Genomic DNA, 21,671 nt, shown 5'->3' on the forward strand with positions numbered 1-21,671 from the left:
CTAGAACTTACAGAACAACTGCGAATCTTTGTTCAGAGACTAGGAGACTTGAAGTTTCTGTCCTTGAGTTATTTATGGGAACTGTTTTAAATATTCCACATACAGGTGGAGAGATGGCTCAGTGTAAGAGTAGTTGCTAGGCAATTGTGATGTGAGCTCAGAACCCTACCACCTGGGTAAGAAAGCTGGGCATGACTGTGCACGCCTATAACCCCAGTGCCTGGGGGAGATGGCTTGTTGGCTACCAGTGTGGGTTAAAATGGTAAGCTCCATGAAAATCCCTTCTTAATAAATAAGACAGAAAGGGGCACAGGGCACTTGACATTGCCCTTTGGACTCACACAGGCAACAAGATTCCAAACAAACAGCTTTGTAATGGCATTCACAGTTATACCAAGAAGGTAGCTGCTTCTATCTGTAAATAAGAGTTCCATTAAAAGAATCAAGAACCTGAGAACTCAACACGATGCCTGGATGAAGTAGGAAAGTAGAGGGTAACTAGGAAGGAAGGAGCAAGAAAACAGGCTAACTTCAGTGACCTGTGTAACTGCTCCAAGTCCCAGTAACCGGCCCCCCAAGACTGGCGTATTAAGTCAGGGTTATACAAGCCTTTTTCTAGCCTAACAGTCCTTTGGGAATGCAAATTAGAAAGTTTGAATCTTCATTCTTATAAAATTATTTTCAGCTTATCTGAAATGACAGCAAGTTTTAGGACTTTAATACCTAAAAAATTTTCAGACCTAAATAAAATTATATTTATTTATATTTACTATATGGAGTAGAAATTCACAGTACTTGGTCATTTGTTCAAATACATGATTTATAAAATCAAATTCCATTTTGAAAAGGGTGTTTCGTTGAATTACCAAGTTTTTCAAGACAGGCTGATCCAGCAAAATTCAGTACTGCTCCCCTAGTCCTTTATAAATGGAATTTTCTTCGACTTGTATCCATTTCCCGTGGCTGAAAATTAAAGGGGGAAAACAAAGACAATGAACTTCTGTAAGATAGAAGAAACTGGCTTTCATAGATCTTCATGAATAACAGTGCTGAGACACTCTGGCTGTGTCTGAGACCCCGAACAGTCAGTCGAGAGGTCTAATTTCTATGTGCTGGGAGTTTGAGGTGAGGAGGTTAAAGTACAAAAAGGTAAGGCTGTGCTGCTCCTAGCTAGGCCTTTTTTGGTTTCTAAATGTTCTCAACAGCAGCTCTCAGATAATGCAGCAGAACCATTGTGACAGGCCTAAGAGACTGAGAAGCTGCAGCAGCACGTGGGTCAGGGTTTGAGATCCTTCCATTCCTACAGTACTACTCCCATTTAAGGTTCTTTGGGGTGCTTCAAGCAAATCCTGGCTAATCAGCATGTTGGTACTTTCTAGTTCGTGGGGGAAGAGACACATGTTAATATGTAAGCACACAGTTAAAATGGGCTTTGGAACAGTAAGCACATACCTTGTGGACCCATTCATACTCTCCATATTTAGAATCAAAAGTGCCTTTCTGAAGAGATCGTAATTTTAAGGTAAAACGTGGTCCGAGTTCCTGAATTCCCACTTTCTTCTCACTCTTGAATATGTATCTTCAGAGACAAAAGTTAAACCACTGAGTTCATTCAACTTCCTGTGGCAATGCTTAAAGGATTTGTTACATCAGAATATAGGTTCTTTTTTTGTTTTGTTTTTGTTGTTGGGTTTTTTTTTGGAGACAGGGTTTCTCTGCATAGCCTTGGCTGTCCTGGAACTCACTTTGTAGACCAGGCTGGCCTCGAACTCAGAGATCTACCCGCCTCAGCTAGGATTAAAGGCGTGCGCCACCACGCCCGGCAGAATATAGGTACTTACACGACTGACAAACGTTCAAGTTAATGTATGCCCCTTACCTGTGAAACCTGAAGAAGATGTAATCTCGCTGATTGTGGAACGTGGCAACTTGTCTTCCAATAAATTGAGGATTATGAGGAAAGAGAGAAGCAAACATGCGTCCAATAGAATGGCCTAGCCGTGTGGTAAAATTATTCAGAATTATCTCAGGCACATGTTTTGTGGGGTCTTTGCCTCTTCGCTGGGGGGAAAAAAGGCCCAGTAAAGATAATTAGAAAAACTATACGACATTTTTGGGTTTAGAATTTAGACAACATTTGGTTTTTTGGCACAGGTCTCACTGGCTCAGAACAGCTTAGAACTTTTTAGTTCAGGCTTTCCTAAAACTCAGTGTTCCTACTGCCTCAGCTTCCCATGTGCTGGGATTATAGGCAGGAACCACCAATCTTGGCTTTAAAAAAAACTTTAAAATGGCAAAAATGTAACAGGTGGCTTATTAAGTACTCAGATCTTAGTATAATAAAGTCAATGTTTTAGGGCAATGAGTACTACTGTTGTCGAAGTGGTTTATGGTCTCACAATCTCAATAGAAAACCTGCTGTCATCAGATCAAATAAGTAAAGTCAATTAGATCTTTAAGGAGGTACTGATAATCTGAGATCAATATTGATCAAGGGATACGGAAGACTCACCTTAATTTCTTTACGAAGACGAACACTGCTCATTTTAAAATGAGCGGTTGGACCATTTGGCAAATGACTCAAAATAAGTCCATCTGTTCATAAAAGTCAAGAAATATAGCAAAATGTAACATAAGTCCTAAATTGAGTAACAGATTGTTTTCTTTATGGTCAAGGGCACCTGAAATCTATAGTGGGTGGATGGATTTGATCTTCTGGGTTAACTGACCTTATACTACCAAACTAAAGTCAAACCACATACACTCTTCCAGGAAAATATATATTAACCTAAAATAGTCTTAGAGTCTCACTGTTTTTTGTTTTTACAATTAAATATCATTCTCAATAGGACCTTCTGGTCTTTCAAAGTGAAAGTACAAAACAAAAACATCTATTCAGTGGCGACTACTCAAAAAGATGGGATTCAATACAGCCAGTACGTAAGTTCACCCCCACTTGTATGTTTTGTTTGTACGATTAGGACATGACAGAGATCACAACTGAAAGCAAAGCCACTGCTACTTCTTGCTCTTTGGATTAATGAAAAATCAAAATCAACCTTTACAATCCACTTGTAGTCTAGCATGACAGAATTATGCTAGATAATATAAGCTACAAATTAAATGTATGAGACCTACCCACAGCAAGCACAGCAGTCAGAAGCCTCAGAGTGCTAGCTGCAATAAACAGACTATTATTTAAGGTTAAAGGTATTGTAACAACTTTACTTTTCAATGAATAACTTTTGGCTAGTGCCAAATTATATCACAAGCAGACAGAACTGAAATCAGTGGCTGATCAAGGGATTTCAGTTAATAATAGCTTTTTGTTTAAGGGGGGAAAAAAGCTGGGATTTTGATGGCCTATCCCAGCAGTCCAGCCTGTGTCTGGACAACTTGACCCAATTTTAAAGTTAAGAAGTACTTAAAGGGATGGGGGGTGGGGGGGTACACTTTACTGAACACTTTGGCTGATGTCTTTACTAAAGCAGTACTTCTTAACCTTCCTTATGCTGCATCCCTTTAATACGGTTCCTCATATTGTGGTGACCCCCAACCATAACATTACTTTTGTTGCTATTTCATAAGCTGTAAATTTGCTACTGTTATGAGCCATAGTTTAAGTATCCCGTGTTTGCTGATGATCTTAGGCGACCCTTGTAAAAGGGTCGTTCAACTCCCTACAGGGGTTTCAACCCTCAGGTTGAGAACTGCTAGACTGAAGGCAGGTAGGAGAAGCTAATTTATATCCAATTAAAACCATCAACCTCAAATACATGGCCTTAGTTACTTTTCTGCTGCCTTCAAGACACCCTTGCAACGCAGTGGTTTGCATGAGCCTAGCACCGATAATGGTCGGTGTGCAGCTGGTGCACTGTTAGGGAGGTGGTCGGTGTGCAGCTGGTGCACTGTTAGGGAGGATTTGGAGGTGGAGCCTTGAAGATGGTTTATCATTGGGGTGGGCTTTGAGGTTTTAAAAGCCCTCCCCAGGCCCAGTGTCTGTGTCCTCCCGCACTTGTAGATGAGGTACAGCTCTTAGCTCATGCTCTAGTGTCATACCTGTCGGCCTGCTGTCACGTTTCCTGCCATGATGATCATGGTCTCACTCTTTGAACTAAGCTGTCAAACTTTGACCAAAGTTCTTTTCGTCACAGTGTCTTGTCATGGTACTAGAAAACTAAGACTATGCCCCAGTCAAAGCCATTACATATCACTGTATACACAATATGAGATTTACAAAACAATACTGCCAATATTAGTTCTCTTCAATTTGTCACCAATCTACCCCGTATTACTGCTGTCATTTAACATTTTCACTTCTACAACTACTTGTCTCCTGACTCTCTTAAATGATATTTTCCACCATTAAAATAAGATTACTCTTGGTCCTCTCTACTTCCGAGTAAATTTTCTAATACAGGTGCTAATCAAGGCAGGATTTGGTCCTTGGTTCTGTTAAGTAATAAGCCACATAGGACTTAGATGGGTCATTTTATCTACCCTATATTCCTAACGACAAGTAAAAAACTATCAGTTTCAATAGCAGCAGCGTCTTTCCTACCATTCTGTCAATGTTGACTCAGTTCAGAATAAAGACGTTAGTTTAACAGAGTAAGGTAGGTACAAACTACATTTCTTACGTCCGACTTTCTCAAATGTCTTCTGACTTGTAGGTCCTCATACAATCATCAATCTTATATACTACACATAATATAGCTACTCTTGCTCCAGTTTTTCCAAACACTTGGGGTAGCTTGCTTCCATTCCATCAAGGACTGCTTCCAATCCCACCATTTCATGCAGTTAGAATTAACTTGCCTAGCTAGTGCTCGTCACTAGCATAGCAGGTATGAGCCATGAAAATGCCTTTCCCCCCAACTTCTGTTAACCCCAGTTTAGTTGGGTTTTTGTTGTTTGTTTAAACAGTATAGTGTCTACTAAACAACAGGCCAACAGCAAACATTGAATGTCTCTATTTAACAATTCACTACAGGGTCAACTTCGCCAAGTACTTCTCTTACTGCATAGACATTACAAACCCATGAAAATGAAGGAAACCAGTAGATCTCCAATGATTTCCTCTAACCTTTGTAAAGGCTTGACTTCTATTTAGAACATTCCTATTACAGTGTGGCTATGTCAAAAGTGAAGTGCAGACTCTCAAATTGTTTGGGTGGCTTTGGTTGTTGTTGTTTTTGGTTTTTTTGAGGGGGATACATAAGTTGTATTGTTAAACTAACAAAATTCATGGCAAACAGTCCCCATGTCTGTTTCAGTAACGGAGAAGAGGCTGAAGGCTGGCCCTTCAATGCGAGTGTGTGGTGAAACAGAATGGGGAATGTTTCAGAGAAAAGGATGTCTGTCAGGCAGTGCAGGCTTTCTGAAAGCTACATGTGCTATCACTTGTGCACCTATATAAGATACTAAAGAAAAGAGAAAACCGTATTAAATTGATGAATGCTTGCTTCTTACAGTGGAATTGACAATTTTAAAATGATGACAACCTAACTGCTAAAACCAAAACTGACCTTGTCGTTCTATTTGGGGAAGCTGTGATACAGGCAGCAATCACTTTAAAAATCATTCTTTTCTGGAGTAATTAGGCATATAAAATATACTAATCTAGTCAAACTTAATTATAATCTAGTCAACAAATGCCACATTAAAAAGGTTTTGCTATTTTAGTTTCTGGAAAACTAATACAGGCAAACAAAATAATATGCTTACATTAAAAACAATGAAAGCTTGTAAAAAATGGATTAGAAAATAGAGTGTATTAAAACACTGAGTGTTGTCCTATGCAGAACAGAACATTCTATTGCTATTTTTACAAATTCTTTTCTACTCTGACTCACCCACTTGGTCATCTCCCAGATACTGAGGTAATAGGCCCTGTTTAGGAAATAATAGCAACTATAAGAATCTAGATGTATTTTATATTCTTTCATCTCAACAGAAATACCTTGGAGTCAGATGACATTTGTCTCAAGATGTGAGACTTACAGGAAAAGTTTCATTGTTCCTAGCAACCAAAACACCAGGAGCCACATAGCAAGGCTTCATTCCTAGCCCAGAACAATGAAGCGATATGCTTCCTGAGAGCGTAAGATGAAGCAATACCAAAGTCGTGGTGTCACCTGGGCCGGCGCTGTCATGCCTCCTTTCCAAATGACTACTCCTCTGCCTCATTCATCACCCCTTCCCATGCAGACCCAGCACAAGCTTCTGTATAAAGTCCATGTCCCTGGAACAATGTTCTATTAATTGGCAGAACTATTTGTCTGAACTATGGCTGCTTGACTATTATATCTGCACCCTTTACTAAAGATTACAGCAGTGTTTTAGCTGTAACACCTGCCTGATAAATGTTTTGATAAGTGTTTTCATAAATTAAAAAACAAAAAAAACATAGCATCTGGGATAGAGATACAATGTTACAGAAAACATCTATTCTGAAAGTGATGGGAAGCCTTTTCCTATTCTTTTATATGTTTAAAACTAGGCGAGGAAAAGGACAGGAAAGTTTCCTTAAAATGAAATCCAAAGGATACTTGGCGTTTTACGATCTTCATTAATAACGATCAGGTCTGTGAAATCTCTTGCAATGCACTGTGGGATAATTTTTTTCAGAGCCAGTCCTCGTCTGTAATAAACATGTGAATCTGGTATAACTGTTGAGAGCTGCTCACAGAGTCGAACTGTTCTCTGTAAGAAAATAAGAAAAATCACCAAAAGTTAGAAGAAAAAGGATGTAAGGACAGGAGTAATGACATTCTAAGACAGTGTTATGAGAGTGAGCAAGACTGGGGAAGAGTGGACGTGGGGCAGTGTCTCCTGAATCCAAGGCCAATCATCCAAAGCCCAGGTCTCCCCAAGGCGGTGCTGCTTCACAGAGACAGAGACATGGCAATATCTGGAGACATTTTGTGGGTGGAACTGGTGTAGGGGTGTGAGACCACTGCTGGTCCTAAGGGACAGAGGCTGGGCATGTTGCTAATCATCACACTGGGCAGGACAGCACTCCATTACAAGGTGTGGCCAGCAGTGATGGTAACAGTGTTAAGGTTGCAGAACTGTCCTGAAGAATTATGCTCAGTAAGTCTAATTAATCCCCATCAGTTATTTTTGTTTGGCTTATTCACTGTCATCATCAAAAGCAGTTAACTATTTCACTTTTCTGAATGGAGCATTTAAATATAAGAATTCATGGACTATACGAATCAATGTGCTTACCCCATGAGGTCTATCTGACGTTGTGATAAGAATCTTAGGAGACGTCTGTCTGTTGAAGTAAGAAGCAAATTCATCTGTCGCTTCATCGTAAGCCACCTGAGAAGAGAGGAGAGGTCATTTTCCATCACACAGTTCACCGAGCATGGGTTTTCAAGCACTGCCTGCCTGACTGTTAGGTGACATTAACAGTGACACACATGCAGAAGCTGATCCCCCTTCTGCACAAGTGTGAACGGCCAGTGTCAAACTAATCTCAGCGCACAAAGATGTGTGCATTCTTGCAAAATGGCTACAGACATGGGCAAAAATACCAGTCCCGACCAATGCTGCTCCCCCGCCTCATCCTCTTGGTGGGGAACAATAACAGCCCCAGCTTTTATGGCGGGATCACAGTCTAGAGTGGAAGAGGACAAGAATAAGAGGTGGTGGGAGGAAGGTAAGAACACAGCTTGGTCAGACCAGGGTTGCAGACCTCGCTTAGGGTAGGCAGGGAGTAGCCATTTACATTTCTGAATGTACATTTACATTTCTGAAGGCATTCCTCTATACATGCACAGCTCAGATGAGAAAGATGCATGTCTGAGGGACTCCAGGTGTTCAACAGTACCTGCCTAGTCAATGACTGATAAAAAACATGTGATAAAATCAGGGACAGTCAGCAGCAATGCAGATGAAAGACAAAACAAGACTGAGGGGACACTGTCCAAAACAGAGTGACCTCCCACTCTGAAGTGCAGGTAAGTTGCAGACACTAACAGTCCTTAAACAATGAACTAGAGCCGAGCACACTATCTCAGTCCTGTAACCCCAGGGACAGTCAGCAGCAATGCAGATGAAAGACAAAACAAGACTGAGGGGACACTGTCCAAAACAGAGTGACCTCCCACTCTGAAGTGCAGGTAAGTTGCAGACACTAACAGTCCTTAAACAATGAACTAGAGCCGAGCACACTATCTCAGTCCTGTAACCCCAGGGAGGCTGAGGCAGGAGGACTGCCTTGAGCTTGAAGCCAGGCTGGGCTACACTGTCTAGGGCAGCCTGGATTACAGAGGGAGATGCTGTCAATTAAACAAATCCAAAATAAACTAATTAAATAATTTACAATCTAGAACTACAACACGGTATTGACTAAAATGTCTTAACGTTCAGCCAAAACTTGATAGAAAAGGAGTATGATACACAGTCAGGGGAAATAGTTGGCAGTGTGGCTGACACATGAACTGAAAAACAATTCCGACTAGATAGCGACATGGCCCAGTGTGGAGAACCAAGAAAGCATCCTAGAAATGCAGCAAAGACGGGGAAGCTGCGGCACAATGTCAAACCTGTCGACGGGCAGTGTGGAATGGGGATCCTGATGGACAGGGAGAGGGGCAGAAAGGGATGTGAAGAAATCACGGCTAAAAAGACAAAACTGATGAAAACACTGACACTAATCTAAGGAGCTCAGCAAACCCCACGTGGGATATAAAACAACAAAAATAAATGCAGTAGTGTCAAGCTGTTAAAATCATAGAACACCTTGCGATGAGACAGATAGAAATAATGATGATTAATATGCTGCAGAATATGATCAAAGTACAGGAAGAAAAAGCCTTATACTCTGAACAGTTAAGAGCAAAATATATATATTTTCAGTAAACAACCCTGAGATACTTAGCAGCTATTAAATCTGCTATGAAACAAAAAGGGAATCTTGCAAACTGAAGGAAAACAACATTAGATGGTGCAGCAGACCTAAAGGCCCGGGAAGCAGGTGCTGCAATGGAAAGCTTGGATGCACACAAAAGATGGGTAAACACTCTGCGCCTTTGAGAAGCTTCAGGGAATTCAAGGAGTGCCTGCAACACTAGGCCATGCTCAGACAGCATGTGCTCTATGACCGACAGCACATACAAAGGTCATACACTAGGCCATGCTCAGACAACATGTGGTCTACGACCGACAGCACATACAAAGGTCATACACTAGGCCATGCACAGACAGCATGTGGTCTACGACCGACAGCACATAGACTGAGGAAACCAAGCTCCAACAGCACTGCCTCTACACGCTTAGCAGAATTCTGCGACTGCTGCAGAGTCTCTAGTGATTAAAGACACATGGCCTTTTGCGTGTTTCCCTCCAGTGCTGAGGATTCAGCTCCCAGCCCAGTGCATGATATAATTCTAAGGCAACTACTATGAGAATACCATAGTCTAAAAATCAAGAGGAATTAAAACAGCATAGTAAAAAATTAACATGAAAGAAAATAGCCAAGGAAGAGCAGAGGAAAATACAGAGTAGGTAAAAGGCAGACGGATGTGTAAGTCTAGCTGTGACTGACACTTAATACTAATTTTTAGGCTGACCAAAGAAGCAAGATATAACCATATGCTCTGGATAAGTGATACATATTAAATTCAAGTCTGTGAATAACCTCAAAGCAAAGCATGGAGAAGCCTGCTGCTGAGTCCCTAAAGAGCTGAAGTGGTCCCTGCATATAGCACAGACACACATAAGAGGCGCTGCTCAAGGATGACTATGTCAAGAAAATGTGATTATCATTACACACAAGTAATCACACAGAACAATATAACTGTAAATATATGCAGCAAACAAAAGAATAAACGCTAGGAGGTAAAAAACTCAACGCACTGGAAGAGGCAGACAGCGGAGAGCATGCATGTTCTTTCTTCGGGAACAATGAAACACACATGCAGAAAGACTATGTAAGATGGGAGCAGCCTATGAAGATACACAACAAGCCCTTCCAAAATAGCAAGCACAGGTTTTCCAGGGCAACGCTGACCATTCCTCAGAGCAGACTACATGCCAGGACTTAAAAACCTCTCTTTTTGTTTTGGTTTTCGAGACAGGGTTTCTCTGTGTAGTCCTGGCTGTCCTGGAACTCCCTCTGTAGACCAGGCTGGCCTTAAACTCAGAAGTGCTAGGATTAAAGGCCACCCAGAAATCTCTCTTTAACTGAAAAGGACTAAACTCAAAGTAAGCCAACAAGCACAATAAAATTAACAGAAATCACAAATAAATCTATAATATTTTCAAATATTTGTAAATTAGCATATATAAAAATCAATGAGCTGAAGTCAATTAAAATGGAAAGTGAGAGAATCCCTTGGGCTGGTGTGACTGCCTAGCACTCGCAGGGGTCTCAGGTCTGTCTGGGCTCCAGTTCCAGCTCCTCCTCCATACAACCCCACCCCCAACACACACACACCAAACAGCCGCAACAAGACGCAAAACAAAACAGAAAACATCCAAAACTCTTGACTAAAGTAAAAAATAGAAAACAAACAAACAAATAAAAAACAAAACAAAAACCAAAAAAACCCAACAAGCTGTCAAATGCATGGGCCATGTAAAGCAACAGATGGGAAACCAGAGCTTTGCACATGCGTTAGCACAGAAGTCAAGTCTATGATTCCTTAGAAAGTTCAGACCTAGTGAGGGCCAGAAAAAGTCAGAGATAAGCACAGGAACTGGGCATTGGAGAAAACTAATGACTTAAGATGTGGTGGGTGATGGGGTCTGCCAGAGGCTGGATGGGTGCTAAAGACAGGAAAAGCTAATTTTATATCACATCAACAGAGCAGAGTAAGATCATTAGAACCTAAAGTTATTTATCATATATTAAAAAATAAGTAGAGAAGACTGAAGGTTCTCACACACAATGATATTTGAGCTGTAAATGTTAATTACTACAGTGTCATCATCTGGAATGGTGTGTAAACATATTAAATTATGGACTTATAGACATGCCAATTAAAAATTTTAGTTGAAAAAACTAATAAATGATTAACAAAAATTCCATTATAGAAAAATAACTCTGGTTTAAATATAACAGTGAAAGCAGCTCATTTTCAAGCTTGTGGGATTTACTAAGAATGATACTCAAAGGGAACTTTATGGCTCATAGTAAAGAAAATAAAAAATGAGCAAATAGATAAATGAAAAACAGAGGAAGCTCACAATGAAAGTAGAAGGAAACAAGAGGGAGATAGAAATGAAACAAAATTCAGTAGAAAAGATAAAGGAAAACTACTCTGAGAGGACACAAACTTAGACTGACGACAAGCAAGTGTTAGAATCAACACGGGCTTTCTTCAGACAGAGGCCGGTCTAGCTCCTCCTCCCACGCCCCTCACAGAGGCCGGCCTAGCTCCTCCTCCCACTCCCCTCACAGAGGCGGCCTAGCTCCTCCCACTCCCCTCACAGAGGCCGGCCTAGCTCCTCCCACTCCCCTCACAGAGGCCGGCCTAGCTCCTCCNCTCCTCCCACTCCCCTCACAGAGGCCGGCCTAGCTCCTCCTCCCACTCCCCTCACAGAGGCCGGCCTAGCTCCTCCCACTCTCCTCACTACATGATGATCTCTATTTGCAGGATATAACGATGAGGTTTTATTTTTAAAGGAGAAAACATGTTAGGAATCATAAGGAGACATTACTATAATTTTAGTCATGAGTTCAAATATGTATCAATTCTAAGCAAGTATCAACAACCCAAAACAACATATAAAAATATTGAATATCATAACCAGAATAAGTTTATCCCAAGAATGCAAGATACTTATTTTTAACTAATTTTAGAGAACCCATAGATGCATTAAGGTAATGTGTGGAACAAACACATACGCATCTCAGCATTTTCTGAAAAGGGTTCTATGATCATTCATGATGGATCCAAGCCTAAGTGTGATTTCTGTAAAGCATAAGAAAACCCCTGCTGACGACATCCACATCAAGGAGACGGTACCAGCAGGATTCGTTCTTATCAGAAACACTCAAGGACCCCTGCACTGCCTCTTCTAGTCACTCAACATTACAGGGGAAGTTCCAGTCAGAACAAAAGGAAAAGTAAAGCAAGAAATAAATGTCTTTGGAGAAATAATTATCTAAAACGTAAAATGAAGCCAATATTTAGATAGACTATGAGAAGCCAGTTTAGGCAAGCTATGGTTAGAGGACCACTACCCTCGAAACAATGATATCTTTACAAACTAGCAAACAAAGCCATCTTCAAAGATGTATGTGCCAGAGGAAAACTGAAGCAGGGCAGGAGCAGCTCTAACAACACTTACGTAAAACCACTATGGAGAAGATACAAAATTTACTAAACCATATTTTTAATATTTAAGAAGATCTAAGTGAAATAATATATGCAGGTCCCCAGACTACATTATCTGGTGCACTGCGTGCATTATCAGATGTTCTAGGAGAGACAAATACTAACGACAGGGAAAAGAGACAATGAGGAAGGAGAGAAGGGATATCTACATCTTATGACCACCATGATGTTAAACAGCAACACACCTATGGTGATCATTCACATTTGGTTTCTGACATTACCTCTTCATCATTGGGGTCTACTGTGGTCTCATCGTAAACTCGCTGGTTGTCAATGGTCTTGGGAACAGGCTTCGGTGGAGCCTAAGTAAGAGGGAAAACACCGAGTGTTAGAAGCAGTTTATATTAACAACTTCACATTCAGGTTGGGAAACAAAACATTCTTCAAATAACCTCAGAACAACCTGTCCTTATTTCCAACCACAACCACTGTTACATAAATCCTAGGAATAAAGTGGGGCAATAACACTGCCCCTTAACAATCTGAGAAGACATACGTGGTAAATACAGAACGAAATGACTTAAAAATAAGACAGGAATCACAAAAAATATCCATGTCTAAAATAATATCTAACAGTAAAGGAAGTCAGCAGAATGGAAAAAAAAGTTTAGTAAGGTGCAAATCCAGGTGACTGTTTCTGTACTTCCTGCGATCTACTCAGAAATGTGGCAAGTCTATCCAGCGACCTAGTAATTCTGTTTGGGGTTAATTTATGGAAAGAAATAAATTGCCTATGGGGTGGCCATTTGTAATGGAAACAAACATCAAGATAACACCCTGCATACCACATGACCAGATCATGCAGAATTTGGTATCAACACACTTGCAAGTAGTACAGCAGAACTAGGAGAACACACAGATGCCACACAGTGACCTGAAGGAACGGTGACCTGATGAGCTACTCAGGATGGGCAGTGTGGATGTGTGTAAGGTGCGCAGTTGTGCTCTGTCCTTCCACCCAGTGGGCTCTAGAATTACACTCAGTTGGCCAAGCTTGGCAGCAAGTGCCTTTACCTTACTGAGTTCTCTCACTGACTCTTATGTAATCTTTAAAGATAATTCCAGGAAGTCATCTTTCAGTCCAAAATCTGACTTTTTGTGTTTTGGCAGGGTGTGGTATACACCACTTGAAAGCCTATTAGGGTACACCCCAACCCGGGGCCAGCGATACGTTAAAGGCCGACCTGCACATGAATTTGCTGCAATCCGCTGATAATATTATATGATGTATTAGAATGCTGAAGGTCAAAATAACCTAATATTGATGACTTTAGATGTTGTAAACTGACCCTATTGGGACAGTGCATGAGAAGTAGTATGCTTAGTTTGAATATGTTTCTCTTTCTCAGAAAACCTTATTCTCACTTGGTATTTATAGGCGATAAATGGGAGGAGAACCATAGGCTTTAAAAATCTTACAAGCTAAATTATGAATTAAGCATATTTGTAAAAATTTTTAAAAATGAAAACTTTCATCTTGCAACACTGCAGGAATATTTAGTAGTTCTTTTCGCTTCAAGTCACAAGAGTTAAACCTCAAGCCTAAAGTGGGGGGTTCCCAGTTCCAACGCCAGGGAGAGCTTCCCCTGCCTCCTCAGCATCCACCAGCACACAACACACGGAGTAAGGTACAGCTCAGGGAAGCCCAGCAACTCCATCGGAGCGAGCTACTGAGAATAGGGGACGAGTTGTCGCCACTATTTGCTACGTTGGGTATAGAGTAGGAAGGATTTAGTACAGTATTTTTATACATCTGAAATGTCTTAGAAGAAACCAACACAGTATCAGGAAATACTTCATAACATAAGACAAAATACATGGCTATAAACCTTACTTACCTTATCGCCAAGAGCCTCTCTCTCCTTTTTAAGTTTTTTCTTAGCTGCCAACTTTTCCTTTGGGATAAAAACAAACAATATTAAGAAACCAGCAGTTATTTCATAAACTCATACTGAAACTACAAGTCAGCTCTGAGAAATTACTATAACCTTTTAAAATAAACACAGGAAACTTTTTAAAGGTCTGCTTAGATAGCCCAGGCTTACTTCGGACTGACCATCCTCCTGCCTCAGACTCCTTAGTGTTTAGATTACAGGTGCATAGTACCACCCAGAACTAGACATATCTCGATTTTTCTTTAATAGCTAAAATACCGAACTACAAATGGGCAGGCTAATCAAGAAGATTCATTTAACAAAGAGCTTGCTCTTTGCTTTGCTTCCATCAAATCAACATTAAGTCTGAACATTTAAACTTTCAGTAGCTTTAATTTTTACTATAATACTTCCAATTAATTAAACGTATGAACAAGTACATTTTCCCCTAGTGGATGCGTCCTAAAGATTATGGGTATAATGGTTACTTCTCTTGAAAAGCACTGAAAATAGACAGAAATGGGAGATGAGTTCTCAGGACATTTCCAATAAGGTCACCACTAGTTATTCTTATAGGTTATAGCCAAAACTACCTATTAAGATCAATAGGAAGTTGCAAACATGATCAGTTGTTACTTAGTATACACTATAATCTCCCGAATCTAGACAAAATGTCTGACACATTCTGTAGTGCCTACTGATCTTCAGTCCAAAAAAGGGCTTTTAGGACATTCCTCCCTCAAGATTGCAAACCAAGCCCAGCGGTGGTGGCGCACGCCTTTAATCCCAGCACTTGGGAGGCAGAGGCAGGCGGATTTCTGAGTTTGAGGCCAGCCTGGTCTACAAAGTGAGTTCCAGGACAGCCAGAGCTATACAGAGAAACCCTGTCTCCAAAAAACAAAAAAACAAAAAACAAAAAACCTCCACGACTGAGTGTTCTTCCACAAGTCCTCAGTTCATTCCCAGCAACCACATGGTGGCTCACAACCATCTGTAATGGGATCTGATGCCCTCTTCTGGTGTGTCTGAAGACAGCTACAGTGTACTTAACCTAACACTTACGAAAAGATCCAGCCAAGGCCCTCCAGTAAGAGAACACAAATATAAAATCATGTGTTAGTTGCTGTGTATTCTGTAATAGGGAATTTTAAAAATTGTAATTTAGACACAAATGAGCCTCATGATCCTGGGAAAGGCTTACTTACAAGTCTGTCTAGTTTTCAGTGCGAGCACAAGGCGTCAGAGAGCAAACACAGCTATGACAGACACTTCACAGTGCTGAAACTTCACCAAGGGTTCCCTGAAAGAGTCTGGGGCCACGTTTAGGACCTGGAGTTTACCACCAACGCTAGGCGCAAAGGCAGGGGGCGGAGCCTCCGCCATCTGGGGCCAGAGGCTGGGTCGTAGGCTCCATGATCCTCGGCTTCCCGGAGAGTGCGACCCACGGAACAGGCAAGGGCCGGATCCCCCACGCCAAGTTCATCCGGCAAAAGGCTGACGCTGGGGACCCCGAGGCCAAGCGAGGGGCTGGGGGCGCGCCCCCAGCGGGCCCGCGCTTGCACTCCGACGCCGACCCCGCGCGCCCCCGGCCCCGCCCCTTCAACCCCGCGCGTGCACGTCGCCCCCGGCCCCGCCCCTTCAACCCCGCGCGTGCACGTCGCCCCCCGGCCCCGCCCCTGCGCTCGTGCCCCGCCCACCCCGCGCGCGTACCTTCCGCTGCTGCTGTTTCCACCGCGTGAACATCAAGTGTCGCCGCTGCTTGTTCTTAATCTCCGAGATACTGAAGCCCGGGGGGAAGGCGGCCGCTTTCGCGGGCTGCACCCCGCTCTCCGCCGTCCCATCGCTCGCGGCCGCGGCCTCTTGAGGCTCTTCAGCGGCAGCTTTCCTCTTCAAGCCTCGCTTGCCACCACCAACACTTTTCTCGCCGGCCTTCGCCATGTTGTTTACGGCTGTACGGAAACGGAAGTGCTCTCTGTCTTTGACCCGGGTCATACGGTTTTACTTCCGGGGCCGCCAAGTTCCGGAACTAGCGCTTTGCTTTATGGATTAGCTTTGTAAGAAAGTGCCAAGGCCGGGCAGTGGTGGCCCACGCCTTTAATCCCAGCACTAGGGAGGCAGAGGCAGGCGGATTTCTGAGTTCAAGGCCAGCCTGGTCTACAGAGCGAGTTCCAGGACAGCCAGGGGAACACAGAGAAACCCTGTCTCAAGCCCCCCCTCCCCCACAAAAAGAAAAAGTGTCAAAATTCAGGGTTCGTTCCCGACTGTACATTATTTCTAATAGAACAATTTCTAATTTCTAAACAGAACAAGATTTTAAAAAGAGAGCAAAGAGGCATCACAACTTTAAACGTTCTCATTGGTCTCAGACTTAATGCTTATGCAGCAATACAGAGAAAGGCCTTTCATCTGAGACAAACTGATAATGCCTACCAGACAATGGAAACGGCCATCCCCGAGACACCTTAGCAGCAGCAAACTCGTCTACTACTCAAACACCACAGACACCAGAAGTCAGACGAAAATTTAGGAGAGAAGAAGAGGCTTAAAGTTAAATAGATTATGTGAGGGTTTTGTAAAGACTGTGTTTTGTGTAAGATGTAGTCCTCTTGGTGTATTTTGAGGGAGAAAATGATCAGGCATTTTGTTTTATTTTTAAGGCCCTACGGCCCTGACTCAGGCTTTGTGGATGCTAAGTGAGTGATTGTCATAAAGCTGAATTTACAGTCTCCTTGATTTACACATAAAAAACAATATTCATAATAATTATTTAAGGGGACTGGGAAGATGGCTCAGTGATTAAGAGTACTGACTGATCTTCCAGAGATCCTGAGCTCAATTCCTAGCATCCACATGGTGGCTCACAACCATCTGTAATGGGATCTGATGCCCTCTTCTGGTGTATCTGAAGACAGCTACAATGTATTCATATACATTAAATAATTCTTAAAAGTTAATTATTATTATTTAAGAAGAAACTGAGGGAAGATGGGTGGAGTGAGAAATGTGAATGAATTGAACAAAGGTAGTATTCGCACAGCTCTCACCTTAGAGAAAAATGAGACAGTTTATTCTGGAGCCAAATATGAGTGGCCTGGAAACATAGGTTCAGGCATCCCCAAATTCCCTTTTCCAAGGTAGAAGCAGGTTCCTAAAGCCTTTTTTATAGTACTAGAACAAAAAGTCATAAACCAGGACACTTTCCAAGTGCATTGATGGAGACACTAAGTAGGCAGTTACACCACAGTGAGAAATCTCAGCTACAGGTCTCCAGTCACCACGGAGCTGAAACCAATCCTATTGGTTAGTGATGTAACTGTTGTTAAGTTGTAGCAGAGCATAATTCATGTTTGTGGTAATGCTGGTGTAAACCCACCATGATGACAGTCAGATAAAATTACAACATTACAACTATGATAGCATTCATTCCTTGACAATACTAAAACAACAACAACAAATAAAACCTTGTATATTAACTGGCAGATGTAATAGTGCTGGCTTAAATATTTGCTTTCTACACTTATAAGTTTTAGATTGTACTCCCATTTCCATTTTTGTTTCTGTAAAACAGTGTGCCATGTTACACCTGTACAACTCATATGTTTCATGTTTTATCATATCTCTTGATGAAATCAAAATACCATGCTGAGTGATTACCATATGCCACCAATATTTGTGTAAGTGCACACTATGTTGTGTGCACATTGATAAAATTGTGGAGTTAAAACATTCCCCAGAATGTATATTCATTACTATGTAGTCCTAGTACTTGGAAATCCATCAATGAGAATATATTTTCTCTAAGATTTAACCTATACATTGTGATCAGACAAGAGACACAAATATTTTAAAAGTAAGGTAATAAACAATAATATTTAGTTTATGCTAATTATCTCAGGTCTTAGAATACTCTTAAAAGTTATTGAAAACTTCTATGTGGTTATAACTGTCAAAACAAGCAAAACTGTAAATTAGGGCCTATAACACTTGCATATATTTAAGTATAGTAGCAATAAAATCATTATTTAAGAATTTACATTATGAAAATGAGTGCATTTTGTAGCACAAAAAACAATTGCAAAGAGTCATATTGTTTTATGGACTTTAGCTGGATTAAAAGCTATTTTTGTGTAGAGTCTTTATTGATAGGAAATCTTTGTTGAAATACATGAAGAAAATCTAGCCTCAATTTTGCAACTAGTTGAGAAAGGAATCTCTAAGAGATATTTCAGACAATTATTGATATTTGGTACTGCATCAAAAATTGGCAAGTGGCAAGCTTTTTAAAGGTAACTTGTCATGACAGCTGGGTATAGTGAAGCACAACTTTAACCCCAGAACTTGGGAGGCAGAGATGGGTGGGTCCCTGTGAATTCAAGGCCAGCCTGGTCTATACAGTGAGTTCCAGGCTACCCAGTGATACATAGTAGTACTCTGTCTCTAAAACACCCTAAAATTCCATAAATTATATCAATGACCTTTTAATAGTCTGTTACATACATTAAAATGTATTGCTCTTGCCTTTTACCTATGTGTGCCTTGTAGCTGTATTTACTGATCATTTGAAAGATATTGGTTCACTGTATCTTTCAAAAGTTGATGCATTTTGTTATACAATTTTTTGGCACACACATGCATGTGCACACACATACACACAGCATGCAGATCAATGGGTCAAAGTTACTGAAGTTGAAATTAGTGTTAATTTATTCTCTTTGTCCTATTCCTGATTGCTAATTCTTTAAAACAAATTTTACTAGTTCTATAAGAGTTTTGGGCAAGCTGGTTTGATCATATTCATTCCCTTCATCGGTTCCCAGGCACACCACCCTTCTCTTATCCAGCCACCACTTCACCACATTTTAAAAGTACTACTTCATTTCCACCTATCCATCTCCTTCCTTCAACTCTTCCCATACCCCGAACTCCCTCTTAAATTCATGACTTCTTCTTTAATCATTTTACACACACACCACTGCTCTGTCCATTTAGCATCCCTCATAAGTACAGTAAGTGTTTAAGAAATTCTCAAAAAAAAAAATATACAGGAAAAAAAAAAGTCCTAGTCAGCAAGGTACTGAAACGTGTCACACTCACAGTGGCACCAGAGTTCCACTTGAACGGCACTAAGCTTGGCTCCGTATGAGCCATGAGCAGTTCCTTCAGTGAAACCCAGGGTATTAAAACAGGCCTTTGGAGAATTGAGGAGTCTCAGGCAATGGGGTCTCATATTGATATAAACATCCCTTCTAAACATGACTTACTTTCTATTGCTGCCATTAACTAAAGATCAAGAACAATCTTAGCATAGAGTCTTATTGTAAAATGGGCGTTCACTCTGAAGAAGCGTCAAGAGCACTCTACGGGTTTCTTCAATGGTGCCAGTATACCTCATCATTTGGCTGAGGCTCACCAGAAACAAAGGTTTACACTGTTTGTTCCTTCTGAATAAGATTGTTTTCTTTCTTTCCTGATCCATTAAAGAAAATAAAATTTTCTCACAGTTTCTGTTATTATCCTTCAGGCACATTTTTTTTTTTTTGAAAATCCTTTTTATTTTCTACAGCAAGCAGGCGAATTAGAGATAAAGTCTTGTCTTCTTTTACCTCTTACACGGTAACAGAGATGATAAAGTATAAGATCATGTTGCTTTGGTTTCACAATACACTGAAAGAAAGTTTAAGATTCATTTGGGAGAGAAATAAAATGAAGTCTTGTGATTGCTCTCACACAGCCACGGGGGCCTTTGTGGGGGAGGAAGGTGAAGAGATGGGAAATTGTCTAAGGGCGAGGACTGTATGTAGCTAGACTTTCATCCCAGCAAACTCGAAGTGGACCCACCTATCTCTGCCTCCCGGGCATTAGGATCACAGATGCATGTTGGGATGACTAGTTTTTGTATGGTTACAGGGGTCGAACTCAGGTCTTTATGTTTGCACCAACTAAACCACCTCTCCAGCCTTTTCAGCTTTAATTTATTAGAGGCCTAGCTTAAATCCCAAAATTTTATTAGATTTATTCATTGTGTGGGTTGCCTATTTGTTTACTTATTTGTTTGTTTTAAAAGGCATGGTTGAGACAGTCTCTTGTAGCCCCAGGCTGGCCTTAGAATGGCTAAGCAAGACTTTAAACTCCTAATCCTTCTATCTACCTTTCAAGGGCTGCAAAGACAGGCATGTGCCTTCATTACTAGCCATGATTAGTTTTAAATACTCTTTTGTTGTCCAAAAAATGTTTTATTAATTTTTAAAGCATTGTCTTAAGGTAAGATCAGATGGTAAGAGCATTGTGGAGACTGATACACTTGGTTTGGTTCCTAACTTCATCCTTACATAGAGCTGGAGTGAGAGTTACCGGATCACTGATCGGACTTGTAAGCAACTCTATAAGAACCTGTGATCGCAGCTGCCTGGTTTCTCCTGGCCATGAGCCTCTGAAGATTAGCTTAGTGGAGCGAGCAGTGAGCACAGCACCAAGAGGCCCTGGGAGAGGCACATCCGAACTTTGGCAAGCCCTCCAGGTGATCTTATGACACCCAGAAACAGGTCACTAAGAATTTTGTTCCTCTGACTTCCATAGTAAGCCCCCTCTCACAAACAGATTTAGTGTCCAAACCAAATAGTGTCCTCTTCCTATGTCTTCCTTCATGTAGGAAAATCTAGATGACTGAACTAGGCATCACTAAAAGACTTCTTATAGCAACACATTATTATGTATCCGTAATAAAAACATTTAACCATTATGATAAAATGAGAGATAATGAGTACCCTTAGGCAAAGGAAAGAAAGATTAATGACTGGCTGCAAATCTGGCTTACTTTTCCTTTAATTTGTCTAGCATCCTGGCACTATGATGGGTCCAGATGACTCTTAGATGCTCGGCTTATTTTATTTCTGCCCACATTAATGCTTTGCACCGATTAGCTTCATTGTTCAGAAACCTATGCTGTTTGAATCTCAATATTAAAAGTATTCACGCCTCTTTCTACCTGGATTTAGTCTTGGAACACGAAAAAGAACCCAACAACTAAGTATGAGTGGAAAAGAGATGAAGTGTGAATAAGTCCAAACTGTATTTAATTGCAATGCACCAGGGTTAACTGTTGATTTTGAAGACTTTGTTATGCTATTGTAAGACGCTAACATGTGGAGATACAGGGGGTATGCACACATGAGCTATCTGCTCTATTTTTGTAACTCCTATGTAAACTTGAAAATTTTTCCAAAATAAAAGATTTCTTCCTGATCCTTACTAAGAGTTTCTTGTTGTCCATTTAAAAGAAATTATAGAATTGCTTTGCACCAAGCCAGCCTATGTGTTCATAAACCAATAGTGTCTCTTCTCTTCTCCTCTTCTCTTCTCTTCTCTTCTCTTCTCTTCTCTTCTCTTCTCTTCTCTTCTCTTCTCTTCTCTTCTCTTCTCTTCTCTTCTCTTCTCTTCTCTT

At 41.0% G+C, this 21,671-nt stretch overlaps 1 protein-coding gene across 2 annotated transcripts; it reads right to left on the reverse strand.

The window, feature by feature from the left end:
- Positions 1 to 731: 731 nt before the first annotated feature.
- On the reverse strand, positions 732 to 16,191 carry Rpf1 (ribosome production factor 1 homolog). Of its 2 annotated transcripts, XM_021157795.1 has the most exons (9): positions 15,941 to 16,191; positions 14,195 to 14,251; positions 12,578 to 12,658; positions 7,234 to 7,329; positions 6,552 to 6,705; positions 2,513 to 2,595; positions 1,880 to 2,061; positions 1,453 to 1,579; positions 732 to 963 (listed from the first exon to the last, which is right to left on the reverse strand). In XM_021157795.1, exons 1-9 carry the CDS (start codon positions 16,166 to 16,168, stop codon positions 922 to 924), a joined length of 1,050 nt encoding a protein of 349 aa, XP_021013454.1. In that variant the 5' UTR covers positions 16,169 to 16,191; the 3' UTR covers positions 732 to 921. The 2 variants fall into 2 exon arrangements, with proteins under 2 accessions (XP_021013454.1, XP_021013453.1); XM_021157794.1 differs by having other exon boundaries at positions 732 to 1,579; positions 15,941 to 16,189.
- Between the last annotated feature and the right edge of the window lie 5,480 nt (positions 16,192 to 21,671).

Source organism: Mus caroli, chromosome 3, assembly GCF_900094665.2.
Source record: "Mus caroli chromosome 3, CAROLI_EIJ_v1.1, whole genome shotgun sequence".
In the NCBI taxonomy this organism is placed as follows: domain Eukaryota; kingdom Metazoa; phylum Chordata; class Mammalia; order Rodentia; family Muridae; genus Mus; species Mus caroli.